This window comes from Sander vitreus, chromosome 9 (assembly GCF_031162955.1).
Source record: "Sander vitreus isolate 19-12246 chromosome 9, sanVit1, whole genome shotgun sequence".
Taxonomy (NCBI): Eukaryota; Metazoa; Chordata; class Actinopteri; order Perciformes; family Percidae; genus Sander; species Sander vitreus.
In genome coordinates, this window is record NC_135863.1 from 9,178,807 (window position 1) to 9,194,006 (window position 15,200).

General features: G+C 39.1%; 1 protein-coding gene across 3 annotated transcripts; it reads right to left on the reverse strand.

Annotated features, from left to right (window-relative positions):
* Positions 1-127: 127 nt before the first annotated feature.
* LOC144523196 (protein ENL-like) lies at positions 128-10,958 on the reverse strand. 3 transcript variants are annotated; one of them, XM_078258601.1, is made up of 8 exons: positions 10,757-10,958; positions 8,549-8,754; positions 7,505-7,554; positions 6,560-6,689; positions 2,721-2,782; positions 2,160-2,285; positions 1,833-1,931; positions 128-1,221 (listed from the first exon to the last, which is right to left on the reverse strand). In XM_078258601.1, exons 4-8 carry the CDS (start codon positions 6,651-6,653, stop codon positions 1,204-1,206), a joined length of 399 nt encoding a protein of 132 aa, XP_078114727.1. In that variant the 5' UTR covers positions 6,654-6,689; positions 7,505-7,554; positions 8,549-8,754; positions 10,757-10,958; the 3' UTR covers positions 128-1,203. The 3 variants fall into 3 exon arrangements, with proteins under 3 accessions (XP_078114727.1, XP_078114726.1, XP_078114725.1); XM_078258600.1 differs by lacking the exon at positions 8,549-8,754; XM_078258599.1 differs by lacking the exons at positions 7,505-7,554; positions 8,549-8,754; positions 10,757-10,958 and having other exon boundaries at positions 6,560-7,135.
* Positions 10,959-15,200: the final 4,242 nt, after the last annotated feature.

Here is a 15,200-nt window from a genome sequence, read left to right on the forward strand (position 1 = left end):
GTAAAAGAAATCCCACCTGGCTGTCAGACACGAGGGTGTCCCGCTGGTATTGAGAAATCAACCTTTATATCCTCCTTTTCAATATGTAGGAAAAGGGAGAAATACAAATAAAGCCATGCCCCACGGGTTACACAAAACAGTTTTATTGTAATAAAAAGCAAACTTAAACCTATCAATGAATGCAATTGATTTAAAAAGAATGCTCAGTAGATATTACAGTAAATAATAATCATCACGTTTACATAAAAAAAAAGTATACCGTAGTTGTGTCCTAACTTGGAGGGCTTAAATTTAAAAAAATAAAACCTGAACAAATAAATACATTAAATAAACGCAGGGCAGAAAATCTGTCATTGGCAAAAAAAAATTATCATGCAACTAATCGCCTTTTACGCCACACGTACAAAACATACATACAAAATTATACAGTTCAAGGACAGGTGCTTTGACTTTGACAATCTGACATGGTTTTCAGAAAAATCACAAAACAAACAAAATGATGATTTTGTTTTGTCCACTGCAAATAACGGAAAATGGAGGTGAGAACAGTTTTACCTCCTCTTTGAAGCCCTATTTCGTCATCATAATTTTACCTAAACACATAATTGAAACATAAAAACCTTGAATTTCATAATTTGGAAAAATCACAGCTTTACAATCTGCAGACATGACTGGTTTACGTCAGTCCAGGACAGGCTACAGTCAAATAGTCAGAATACACATCTGTAGTCTCCACCCTGCTACACAACTGTGTCTGAAGTGACTCAAACAAATTGGATGTTTGCAACAAATTATGGATGATGGATCTTGCCTGCAAGACGGATCGCAGCAGAAAACAAGAGCGCGCTCTCTTTGGGCACATGGGGAGCAGTGGGTGGCAGCCTGCAGGCACACACAAACTTTCAACAGACATTTGAGATCTTCTAGTTCTATTATAATTTGTGGTTCCCCACAAGCAATATTGAATTATCTCCTCAGCAGACAGGAGGACACTGTCGAACAGTCACATGTAGAGAATGCCTTAGCACTGTATATGCACATGATCATTGATTGTAAAATGTTGCGGCTCGGCCTGCATGTGCACCTTATAGAATAAACATTTCTTGCTGCTTCCACCTGTTGTCTGCTTTGCTCTCAGAGTCTTTTCAAGGCCAATCACGATGCTCCTTGGTGGGCTTGTGCGGATTGGCTGCTGCCATTACTTCATTCTTTGCTGGGTTCCTGAAGAGAGGAAACATTTGGATGCACAAAAGCACCGTCATCATCTAGAGACGCAAACCTGGCTTTTTGATTTTAATTTGAGCTGTAGTTAAATTATTTACTGCTTTCATCAAGGTGAACAAACAAACTAAATTGTTGTCTGGGATAAAAATAGAAGAAGAATATACACAAAGAAAAAGGCAATTCAACCGATACAAAACAATTTTAACAGAGATACTACACTACTATGACTTATTATACAATATTTAAACACTACTCCTGCTATCAGCTGCCAGTGTGAACTGACAAACTGGAGCAATATAAATACCAAGAAACAACACAGGCCGTGCATTAAATGAGTTGGATTGTTGGAGTTCAGTTAGTTTTTTTACTGACTGTTTAATTGATTTTAACAACCACATTGGCAAATATGCAATACCTGTTTTAAAAAAACAAATTAAATTGATTGGAAGAATCAATAAAGTTGTGAGATGGGTTTTTTTTGTTAAATGTTTCAGGTTTAATAATCTAAAAAAAAAAAAAGAGCAGATTGAGAGTGCTACTGAGATATTACATCATATTTTCTGCATGCAAGTATCATAACAAGTGTTTTTGTTGGCATGCTGACCAACCTCTGACACATGGGAGGTCTTGATCTTCTTAGTTGGGGGTATAGAGGAGTCTGGACTGGACCTTGTTGCTGCCTCAGAGCCCTTTGGAACTACCATTACCTAAAATGAAGAGACAACAGTCATGTGTTCCGTTTGGATTTTTTAAGCCACTGTATATTGTACATACACAGTAAATACTGAAATATTGGCCGGGCGCTTTATTTACCTTGACTGAACCAGGCAAATTTGATAATATACAGTACATTACATGATTGCTGCTATTGTTGACTATAGTCAGTCATTTAGCTATCAGTCAATTCAAGCAGCCAGTCTGTCAGTCAGCCTCACCCCTCCAGCTTTGATCAGCTTTCTCCTGAAGTCTTTGGTGTGGTTGTTGAAGGTGAGCGTCTCACAGCGCAGGTGGTCACTCTTTAGGTTAAGCTGGTACTTAAAACACATCTTTTTCGGCAGCTCCTGAAGAAAACAATGAAGTATTTTCTTAAATGATCTGTGTCCTATTCAACTTCTTGCATGACACAAGGTCATTTGTGTTTGTCTTTCTGCATTACTGCCCTGCATAAAGTCAGCTCTCAATACTGACATATTAAACAACAAAAGATAAAAGTTCAATAAAGGAACTATCACCCTAAAAGTCAATAAAACAAACAGACTTACTGTATGTTTGGCCTCCTTCAGTCTGTAAATATTTCAGCACACTTCACAAGTATTATATACACATTAATTGTAAGAGATTTGTTAATATAACGCCCACAACATGTCAAAATCAATTTACAAACTCAAACCATATTGAGGCCTACATCATTTTTTTATTTGTATACATCAATCTAAATTTATTTGCCATAAATATAGCAACTACACAGATTACTATCCGTGTCCAGTTGATTTCACCTTGTTCTTGAAGTAGACCTCAATAGGCATGAGGAAGCCTGTGTACGGAGGCTCCTTGCATACTGCAGACAAAGACATGGCAGTAATTAGATTACTTATTACTTTTATCAATACAATGAGTTAATGGGGGTAGATAAACCAAGAAAACTAAAAACACTTCTTAAAGTCTCTCACAAAATAAAAACCAATAATGTTAGCAAACTCTTTACTATCACAAATTCAATGTGATGAACAACAAAATTATGATTATAACCAGCAACATTTGTCATGAGTGTCATTGATAATAATTTGGTCCACACCCATCAGTTTACGATTTTTATTTAAAAGGGGGTAATTTTTGACACTCACATGCTCAGATTGTTATTATAAGTGTCTGACTACATTATGGGAAGTGCAGGTTTAAAAGCAGATTTCTAAATTGCCCAAGAGGCACAATTGAGTTGATTTTCAGAAGGTATTGTTATTTGTTCCAGGAGTCGGGTGCACTAAAACTGAAAGCAGTTTTCCAAGTTAAGACCGAGCTTGTGGAACATGAAGTAAAAGCCAGTTAGCAGAGCGAGTCTGATATTGTCCCTCTGAGTGACAGAGAAGATGGCAGTTTTCCAACGAGAGCCTAATGAATAAAGAGATACCAGTGAGTATCATGTCTTTCTTGGAGAGAAGACCACCTAATACTTTCATATAAAATACAACGTGTACCATATGCATGAGATGATGGTTATGAATTTCAAGGTGGAGTGATAGACTGAGTCCAGAGATTTAAGAGTTGACGATAATGCATATCTATAAATCGCATCACCATAGTCCAAGACAGACATGAAAACTGCCTCAACAACCCTTTTCCTACAGAACATGGGAAAGACCATTTTGTTTCTGTAGAAATAGCCAGTCGGCAAACAACATTATCAATGTGAAATTTGAAGGAGAGCTTTTCGTCAATCCAGATGCCAAGATATTTATATTCTGCGACTCTCTCAATCGGAGGTCTGTTCATAGTGAAAATATTAAGGTTAGAGTAATCTATAGTTCTGTTTTATCAGCGATTAGTACAAGTCTTAGGTCTTTAAAAGCCTCTTGCTGAATATTAATGCCGTACGTTTTGAGTTATTTGTACTGAGATAATATAGGCTGAGAGCCTGAGAAAAAAGGGGTCCAAATTGTCCTCTCCAGTACATTTCCTGGGATCGATGAATGGAGCTTTTTATTTTCCAAAACTCCCGGACGGCTCGTAGACAAGTCGAAAGCCATATGCACGTTGTGTAAAGCCGAATTAAAATATCACCCAAGCACGTCAAGCTTGAGCTTCCACCTACGGAGCTAAGCATAGTAGTACAGTTAACGTGATGCTACCTGCTAGCGGGCTAAACGGGTGGCAACTAACTGCAGACCTGTCAGCATCGTAGAGGACTCGGGTCTTAAAGACGTACTACGGTTGACCTGTCTCGTTACCGTCGAGGGAGACAGTAGTTTCACCATACACATACCACACGGAGAAAGCAGCCACACTGGAACTGCTGCAAGGTGCTGCAAACACTGTCTCATTAACCGGTGATCACTGGACGTCAGTGAGTAATCAACATTATTTAGGAGTTACTAAACACTATATTGACTCTAGTAAAGATATGGATTTTTAGTTTTTTTAGTTAGGTACTTGGAAGAATTGTGCAATAATGACAAATTCACAATTCACATTTTTCTTTTGTTTACAGTAAATAAATAATTACAAATCTTAAAATCAAGTTCATAAAGTAACTTTCTTTGCATTCATTTGATTCCCAATCAAGATACACTGGTAAAAATTGCTTTCCATTGTTAATATGTACTTTAAAAACTGTTCTGAAATGCAAAATAATAGAATTTTAATCATGTGCTAAAATATGTGATTAATCGCAATTAATATAGATATTCAGCAATTAAAAAATTGTAATCGTTTGACAGCCCTAGTAACTACACTTGTGGAGACAGGACCAAGGGTAAATGTATGCATGTGAGGAGCAGTGAATACATTGTCATTAGTCAGAGATGGATCTAGTCTCCCATTCTCAAAAAGGTGACCAGCAGCTACAAAATGTTTATTGAAGGCTAAACTAATCTCTTTATGGTCAGACAATAGACAGTCATTGACCTTGATCTGTGTAGGAATTGAGGAGACACATGGGAATTTCTTATTTCAATAATATTGGGAGATTGTGCTGAGAAGTACATGTCTTTATTTATCTGTCATTTAATTTTTTCAAAATAAACTACTACTAAACTAAACTTTAAGGAGAAGTGGTTATTTTTATTTGAATTTACAGCCTTCCAAATATTTGCAGGGGTTGAATATGAGCTAGAGACTTAGTCCAGAAAGTACTCAGATTTGGCTTTCCTCACCATAGATGTGCATCTATTTGTTTGTTTTCTAAAAACAGTCCAATCGGAATTTCTTCCAGAGCTTCCAGCAAGGGAACAGGCTTTGTTACTTTCCGTGAACAAATCAGTGGTAAACCAGGGGTTTGATCTATTTTTACTTTGTGCTCTTTAAAGGGAGCATGTTTGTTTATGACTGAGAGGAAGGTCTTGATGTAATAGTCCAAAGCCAACTTAGTAATTGGAATTTCACATGTGCGAGGAATATCACTATGATGTAGATCATTTAAAAAAGCTTGTTGATTCAAATTGTTAAAGTGACGCTTAACATTAATTTGGGATGGTGATGTCTTTAGGCCACCGGGCAGTGATCACTAATTCCAAGGTAACATACACTGGCAGAAACTATTTTATTACTTTTATTGGATAGAATTAAATCAATTAGTGTTGAGTTCAGAGGTTTTTTTTTTATAGGTTTGGTCTAGTAGTCTCTGTGATTAGCTGTAATAGGTTAAGACTTGAACAGATTTCTTTTAAGGCAGCTACACACCGGGCCGATAATCGGCCACTGGACAGTCTGGCGAGGTCAGTGACTCGAGTCTGTTCGATGTGTTCTGTGCCGTTGTCCGTTGGAGGAGTCGTCGGCGAAAATGAAGCCGACCTGACATGCTCAGTCGGAGACAGGACAGTCGGGACTCACCCGGACGAGCGTGACTAAGCCTCTCAAAATCTGACGAAAATCTTAAAAACTGACCTTTGTCGATCTGAAATGAAGACAGATTCAGCAACTGCATGGCCTATTTCTCGCTTGAAATGTTTTCAGAAACACATTTCGGTGAACTATTTTAGTACAATATGAGATCGTATTCTGAATGAGTCGCCATTAAGGGCCGGTTGAAAAATCCAAAATCTGGAAGCAGCAGCCAGACCCACATGACGCGTTCGTCCATTCAGCTGCCGGTTTTCATTTTTTGGGCCACAATACAGAATAGGGCCACCTGCTGTTATGGAGACGTATTACGTCTCGGCGCTTTGGTGTGTTCCGAGGCAGTATTTTGACCAACTCGGGGAGACTGATCAGTTCAACTGCCTTTCCTGCCAACGGTCGGCCGTCTGGTTGGTCTATAACGGCCTTTAGGTGATCAGAGAGGTCAGAAAGCCAACCAATGTTAAAATCACCCATGACAATTACCTCCGTAGTAATCCATGGAAATAAAAACTCCATGGATTAACAATTCAGAATAGAAAGAGTCGTAACCGACCATGTCTCTTTTACAATGGTGGTCTATGGTTAAAATCCTTTCTAGGTCGCAGAGGGATTTTCCGTTGCAATACCGCCAGTGGCCACTGGACAAAATCAGCGAAGGAAGGGGCTGAGTGCTGTATGTGGGGGCCTGATGGTGACTCGATGAACATAGATAAATAGCAGCATCAGTCCAAGCAAGTCACTGTGTAGGTGTGTGGGAGATCGGTCTCGGGGGATGTCTCACCTCTCTTGGGTATGGGGAGGCTCTCATGCAGGCGGAAGACAACCTTCTCTACAAAGTGCTGGATGCTGGTTTCTGGCCCTCGGACAAACACCATCCAGTCGTGGGTCACGCCTTCTGATGTCACCTTCTTCTAGGGGTGGTACGGTTCATGAAAAAACATCCAAACCGCTCGGTTTGCTTGTCTCGGTTCAGAGCGTGTGTGTGTCGCATGGTTCGTCAGTACACTGTTAATGTGCACTAACCACTTACTGCCGTAGTGCCCACTTTTGACACCTATGTTAAAACACTTACTGGAAACGACCATAGACAGTATATAAACGACGAGGGGGATGAGCGTGACGAACGCAACACATGGCAGCTGATTGGACGAACGCGTCACGTGGTTCTTGCTGCTCCCGAATTTCAAAACAGACTCTAATGGCGTCTCGTTCTGAATACGATCTCGTATTTTACGAAAATAGTTAACCGAAAAGTGTTTCTGAAAACATTTTAAGCGAGAAATAGGCCATACTGTTGCTGAATCTGTCTGCTTTTTTGATCGACAAAGGTTAGTTTAAAAGATTTGTCAGATTTTGAGAGGTGGAATGTAGAGTGCTGCAGGTCACGTCACATGCAGAAATGTCAAGTGGGAGAGATGAGGAAGGCTGCCCGCAGTTGGAGGATGCGCTAGCGTCGTATATAGTCTGGTGTGTGGGAACATTTTGGATTTCATGTTACCTGATGACAGCAGAAATAAAACAATAGATAGAACTGCCACTGTGTGCATGTATTGTGCAACATGCATTCAATATGCTAATTTTAGCTATATATCATATGCTGAAGTATATTTCTGGAGTGTTAAAGATTAAAAGAAAAAATAACAAGAACCGTACAGAACCGAAAACCGTGACCCTAAAACCGTGATACGAACCGAACCGTGGATTTTGTGAACCATACCACCCCTACCTTCTTCCTTAGCTGGGCTTTGTGGCCCAACTCTTCACCTGCACTGTGCACTGAAAAATAGAAAGAAAAGAGTCAAATACTGGTTATTACTATTACATAACCCTAACCCAAAAATAGGTAGGTATAACTATATATATATATATATATGCAGCTTACTGGCAGCTGCTACAAACAGCTATTCTCCAAATGAGTTACACTACTAACATACAACACAAGGCTACAGCCTAGAAAATGGAACATAACCAAGGTTATGGTGTAGACAGAATACAAGAGGTTACTCCAGGACAGATTTTGGGTGGGCTGACAAGATATTTTGGGATAGCTTTTTCTGACATTTTATAGACCAAATTAGAGAAAAATATTTTTTTGCAATCACCCATTTCCTTAAGCCCGAGGGGACATCTTCAAGTCACTTATTTTGTCCAGCCATTGGTCCAAAAACAAAACACATTCAGGGTACTATCACATATAATAGCATATCCTGAAAATGTAGAAGCTGAAACCAGTAAAATAATTAATTGTTTAAGTCCAAATAGTTGCAGATTAATTGCTTAATTTCATCAAGTCAGCCCATCCAGCCAAGTTTGATCAAAATACGTTAAAATTTTATTGTGAAAAATATTCAAATGTGTGTAAAAAAAAAAAAAAAAAGAAATAGTAACAGAACTAGTTGTGTGTGTTTAATGTGTCTTCTCTTCTGATTAAAACGAAACTGTTCAAACCACAGAATAAGGATCAAACAATTAGGAAGCCTTCAGAACGTAGTTGGTTGCTATGGTAACAACAGGCCGACTCTCCGGGCTGCCTTCAGCAGCTAGCTAGCTGGCTTTTTAGACAATGTAACGTTACCATGGATGTGTTAAGCAATGTAATGTTAAAAGTAACCACAACAACAATGGCTTCTCTTTAAAGTGGTATTGGCAGTTTTCTTGGATAATACAGTGTAAATAAGGACAAGCTTTTCTGCAGCATGTGCAGACATTTCCCCAGCGGAGCTGACAGCCCATCAGCGAGAGAGGAGTTTGTTTGAGTGCTGGTCCTCACCATAGAAAAAGAAATGGACCAACAGATCCCGTTGCTCTGGACGGAGACCAGTGAAAGATATTAAAAGCAGTTTTCCGGTGAGCGCTGAGCATTACTGCGCAGCCTCCAACTGAGCTTGAAGACGCAGATGTGACGTGAGCAACCTGTCTGAAAGTTGTAAGTCTTCTGGTAGCTGTGCCAAGAGAATCGTCACCATCATTCCCAATCTTGCAGAGACGGAGAGCGTAGGTATATGTAAGGAGATAACATAGGCACAGGCTAATTATTGCTAACTAAAATGCTAGTTAACATTAGTAATTAAACTTAAACAGCTAATGTAAGTCGAAACTGCCTGCGAGCTTCTCCTGTACTATACGGTAATTCCTCTACTATGCGACAGTAAGTCGCGTGGTTATGACACAATCGTTAACCTATTTTTACAAAAAACGTCTGCTACGGAGCCATAACGTGAGATACAAGGTAATGGAGCCTTTTATACATTGTCGTGTTTCTTTAGAAATAAACAATGGACAGATAAAGTTTTTAAACGCTTCAGATGTAAAGTTATTCGCTGTCAAAGTGATATCAAAATGAATGGCAGTCAATGGAATGCTAACGGCGGTGATGGCTTGTTAGCATCAAAATGGCGCCATAGGAGATACGGGTTGTGGAGAGAGGCTTATCCCCTTGGTCCTCACAGACGTAAACATTAAGTAAAACGTTTTCATGCTTCTTGCTTTATTATTTAAGTAACCTAGTAACCCTCCTATTTAGTGAGAAATCTTGAACACTGATGATGGCTTCTAGCTGAAACGCGTTTGTGTTTTGCCCAGTTTAGTTTTCTTTAATCCTGTCACTCCCGTGGACTCGATACACTGTCTAAGATTTGGTGCTTTGCTGGCAACTTTTCATTATATCTTTCATAATTCAAACAGTGCTCGGCTGGAGGTTTTCATTCTTTGATTTTCTTTTACTGCTGGTAGCGCATTTGCTGCTCATGATCTGACCATAGTCCTGAAGCAACAATGCTGTTATGCACAAAGGATATGTTACATGTGTGATTTCTGTTTGGTGTAGGCTAATCTATGTCATGCAGTATGTAAACGCCTTCTCTGCTGTTTGGGGTCATGTTTAGTTGCCACTTTGTGCAATAAAATGGTTAATTTTATAACAGTGCTGTGCAGAGCCAGTGCTGCTGGTTCTGCCAGTGCAAATATATTTTTGCCTGAATAGGTTAAAATCGACATTTTTTTGTCTGTTGTGTACAACCTTTTAAGACTGAGCTTTGTTGGTTGAGCATGTTGTAGACAGTACTGGTATTGACATTGTAATGCAGTGTGTTGAAATTGTTGCTGTTTTTTCAGTTTGTCTTTTTTGCTACTTCTACGTCTTTTTGAAAATGGCCCACTCACTTTTGTACTGGCCCGCCCAAAACACTATTTCTGCCTACGCCACTGTATCGGAGTGACGGTAACGGTATCGGACATTTTTTAACGATACCCAGCCCTAAACATAACACTAAAATAATAAGTCTTTATGCAATATTATTTAAAGTATTGGATTGAAGTGTTTCCTTACAAGATCTTAAAATTCCGATTTTATCCTGGGTTCTTTGCTTGGTAATGATTGGTCAATGAATGGGTGGTCATCATAACTGGATTCAAGTTAAACGTCTGCACACAAAGAATTTGTAATCTTTTCCACCCCGCTGCATGCATTTCAGTCTACAATCAATAATGTGGTAAACATTAACCAAATGGCAAATAATGCAAATATATTCCAGAAGTTGTATGTTCGTAGCTGTAGCCTTGCATGTGCAGTGGAGACACCACCCCGCCTCTCCAGCCCATCCTGGTGAGGACAAATATTTTTCCCCGGCGCCTTGAAGCGACTCTCTCCTGATAGGTAGACTAGCTTAGCTTAGCTGCAACAAAACCTCGACTCAAAGTATAACGTTAAACGTCTTTGTATGCCTGGTGGTGGCTACAGCTTTGCAGTGGTGCTGAATGGTGCGATAGACTTAAAGCTAGCTAGCGGTAAAATACCGATGTATGAGTGCCCAGCTAGCATAGCTCCAGAGCCAAACAACTACGAGTTAATTAGCAGCAAGAGCATTTTTTTCTTCTTCTGGCTAGCAGAACAAATAATTCATTCCTGCACTGCCAGCGCACAGCCTGCTGGCATTGTCTCCCTGAAAAAAATCTCAAGGAGACACAAAAGCCACTGTACCTGGTTCTCCACGTAACTCTGGCCTCAGTGATTGTTGTATTTATCTACAGCGGAAGACAGCGACAACGCCCGACCCTCCGCCACGTAACTTCTAGGCCCGCCCTACGAAGCAGCTCGATTGGTTGTGGTCAGAGCCATAGAGATAGTAAGAGTTACGACACTCTCTGATGTCGCTAGCGGGGTGGTCACGTGGTTCATGTAAGCCTGTATAGTTCCAAACCAACCAAATATATGTCAATGTTCCAAACACACGCAGAGCTGTCATGTTCTTCCATGGGACTGACAGCAGCGATTGCGATATTGAATGGTAAATATAAATCAAAACACATACCCATGTACGTGTTTGATTGTTATTGCATATTTGTAAATGTCAGTTTTACATTTACACGTCTTTCTCTGTCACTCTGGTTGGGGTTAGGCAATAGGCATTGACCTGGAGTGGTGAAGCCGATTGGTCAGGGGATAGGACCTGAACAAATCGGGTTACGTTACCTTGTGTAAGCATGGACGCCTGGCCAATAGCAGTGTGTGAATGCATTGAAGGGCGGGTCTTGCCTAGAAGTTGCGTGGGATCCAGACGCCTCCCCTCCCCTTCCAGACGGCTGCTGGCAAGCAACCAAAACGGAAGGCTCTCTCAGGCAATCAGGGAGCGGGAAATTTAAGCACTCTTGAAAAGAACCAATCAGAACACTCAAGAGGCGGGGCAGTCGCTGAGCTACAAATACTTTTTTTTTTTTTTTTATTGTTCATTTATACAGAACATAGAAATATAAACAAACAAGGCACAATCACAAATCCATCTCAATAACAGAGCTATTGCCTCGGGTCGAGCATATAAAACAAAACCTAGGAGCTTATACCTTACAAAACAACATAAAGAATGATATAAAAGAAAATAAATAAAAAATAAATAAAGAGAAGGGGCTATCTCAAATTAAAGTAAATTAAGAGTTTCAAGTAAATAAATCAAATCAAGGGCTTTTTTATCTTTAACCCGTTTCAATGACTTGCACAAAATATTGAACTCATTCTTCCAATGGTTCAGGGAGGGTTTGGTCTTAAAATATCTACATTTATGTATAAAATATTTTCCTAAAAGCACTAAGTTGTTGAGAACAAAATCTACTTTCTTATCTTTAACAAAAACACCAAACTTTATATTCTTCACTGTCAGAGGTGGTATCTCAATTTCCCTGGACTGTAACCAGCTCTGCAGATCTCTCCAGAAAGATTGCACCGACTCACACAGAAAAAAAACATGTTCTAAATTCTGAATTTCTTTTTCACAAAAAACAGTTTAGTATCAAAATTGAATCTCAGTCTTAAAAATTCGTTTGTTGGGTAGATTTCATTTAAAATTTTAAAGTTGACCTCTTTTACCTTCGGGAGAAGAGGAAATGAAGTATAACTTTTCCTTATTTTCTTAACCTCTCCATCCCCAAATTCTTTCATCATATATTGTCTTTTAACTGGATTGGAATAATATTCCTTCAATAGAAAATTTCTAATAACTTTGTTGGTACATTTATAGTCACAGAAATCAATTCCTTGGACGCAGAGCTGCCTCAGACCAGGAGAAACTTTGGAGTACCTGATGTCTTCTCTCACCATGGATTTCAGAGACATTGGTATAACTTTCAACCATCTGTCATAACGCTTGACATTGCATTGAAGTTGATATTTCTCACAAAACTCCTCGTGCTGTAACAAAAGTCCATTACTGTCCATAAAATGAGCAATTGCCCAGATTCCCTTGGATTTCCATTCCTCCATGTACACAGATTTTCTGCTTATCAATATGTATCTATTATTCCAAACTGGAGTATTATGAGGTGTGACATTATGTTTGTAGATTAACTTCCAATAGAGAAGGACCTGCTGATAGAAATCAGAAAGTTTGACTGGTAATGAATTGCATTCAAAATCACATCGCAGAAGAAAGTCTATTCCACCCATTTTTGAAAATATTAAATTGGGGACAGTAAACCAAAAGGACTGCCTGTTATTAACAAAAGATTTTAACTATTTCAATTTCAAGACACCATTCATTATATCAAAATCAATTGCATTTGCACCTCCATCTTCATAGTTTTAACCATGTCAATTTTCCTTATGTACTGACATTTGTTTCTCCATATGAAATTAAAATTGATCTTGTTTATGGCTTTGATCATGTTTGTAGACATGGGTAAGGAGAAAGCTGGGTAGATAAGTCTGGATAAGCTGTCCTGAGCTGCAAATACAATTAAAGCATTTTCTGGTGTTTTTTTCTCGAGTGACAGCGAGCTTGTCCCAATGGCTACAGCTCTGTTTATTTTATTTATTTCTTTTTTGTAAAATGCACATGATGCTAATCGGGGTTCGATTGCATTGCTTTCACGTTTCAGCTTGTATGTCAAATGCAATATCCATAACATTAACAATGGGGCTCACATCATACTTATACAACTTATTTTATTTTATTTGTGTATACTTTGGATTTGCATCATACTCAAGGCCGGATTTACCACCGGGCCATTTGGGCCGGTGCCCGGGGGCCTCCGTCCTCTAGGGGGCCTCCAAGACCCCACTTAACTATGTGGCCTCATCCTTTTTTTTTTCTTTCTTTTTTTAATTTAAAATTATATTCAAATCAAATGAATTAATGAGTGTGTCTTTGTGTTTATGTGTATTAACAATAATTTAGTTGCACACAAAAAGAGTATCATGGATCAGTTTTTTGGCTGTCGGCTGTGTTTGATGACTATGGTTACAGCGGAAACTGTTGATAGCTGCAAGACAGGTAGAGGATAGTGTGAAAGAATGAGAGTAGAGGACATAAACAAACCAAACAACATGGATAAAAAAACAGTGGAGCAGTGGAGCCACAAAACGGAAAGCTAAAAGGGAGAAGGATAGCAGAGAGGATTTAATTAGGAGTAATATTCCAACCATCTCCACTTTTTTTAAAAGTCGGCTGGACGCTAATAAAGAGCCTGGCGGCGCCTGCGGTGATGCTAGCCATGAGGAGTTTAGCACAACATCCAACCTTGCTATTTCAGATCATAGACTGTATATTAACAGTCTATGTTTCAGATGAACAATTAGAACAACATCACCACCCTGAGCATCAGCAGCACGACATGAAAGAGAACCACAGCCCGGCTGGAGTGACAAACACCTGTTTAAATTAGGGCTGGGCGTTATCGATCTAAATATCGATAGTATCGATACCAAGATAAGTATTGGTATCAGATCGATACTGTCTGAGGAGATCGATACTTTTGTTGCAGTTTCTCTCTGAGTTCATGCGAGCACAGCGTCTCTCCAAGTCTGTGCGCAGTGTGCAAATAGCGCACCTCTCTCTCTCTCTCTCTCTCTCTCTCTCTCTCTCTCTCTGCCCCCTCCCCCTCCCTGCTCTGCCGGAGGCGGAGAGTCAGAACAGTGAGAGAAGCCTATGATGATTTTTTGTTGTGTTGTTTATAGGCCCTATTGTTATATTCATATTTATACATTGTGGCTTTTGTTTACTTATTTTGCACAACTGATTTTGTTACTTTACTACTGACTTTATTTTTCACAAATATCTGTGTACAATGTATTTTTTGTTGTGTTTTTTATATTGTTATATTCATATTTATATACATTGTGGCTTTTGTTTACTTATTTTGCACAACTGACTTTATTTTTCACAGATATCTGTGTGTAATGGAAGGTATTTTTGGTTGTGTTGTTGACTTTGTTATATTTATGTTTTGTAATATTATTTTTATACCGTTACATTGTTTTGTATTGTTCTAGTTAGTAAATAAAAACATTTAGATTTGCCTAAAATCTTTGTCCTGTGTTTTATCATAATGATAATCAACTAACTAAAGGCAAAATCACAAAATTATTCAATGATCGTGACGTTACAAGTAAAAAGTATCGGTATCTGTATACTAGCCCTGTATTTACTTGGTATCGGATCGATACCAATATTACCAGTATCGCCCACCCCTAGTTTAAATGCCCCCCCCCCCCATGGTCTCCGACTCCGCAGGCGCTTCGGAAGGCAGCAGAGACCCAACAACGTAGCTACATTACCAGTTTGACAGCCTCAAAATGTAGGTCTATCTACTACTTTTCCCACTTATTAAAACCCCTGATTATTATAGATGCCCCGATCGGCGCCAAAGCCTTCCGAATCTGCGTCCACCGACCCACCTAAATATTTTTTCTGATTTAGCTAGAGCCCATTAATGTGGACTGTTCATTTGTATGACCAGATATGTGGTCTAGGCTTATCAATGCATAATATGTGGGAGTCATTCTCTAGCTGAGGGTAGGCTACTTTCACTTCACATAATATTTTAAAAGTAGCCTATATCTTTTGTCTTTTTCCGTCAGTTTACTGCAGAGAATTGGTGAAGTATAGCTGTATTGTTTTTAATATTTTTAGAACCTTCCGTTGATTAAATCACTT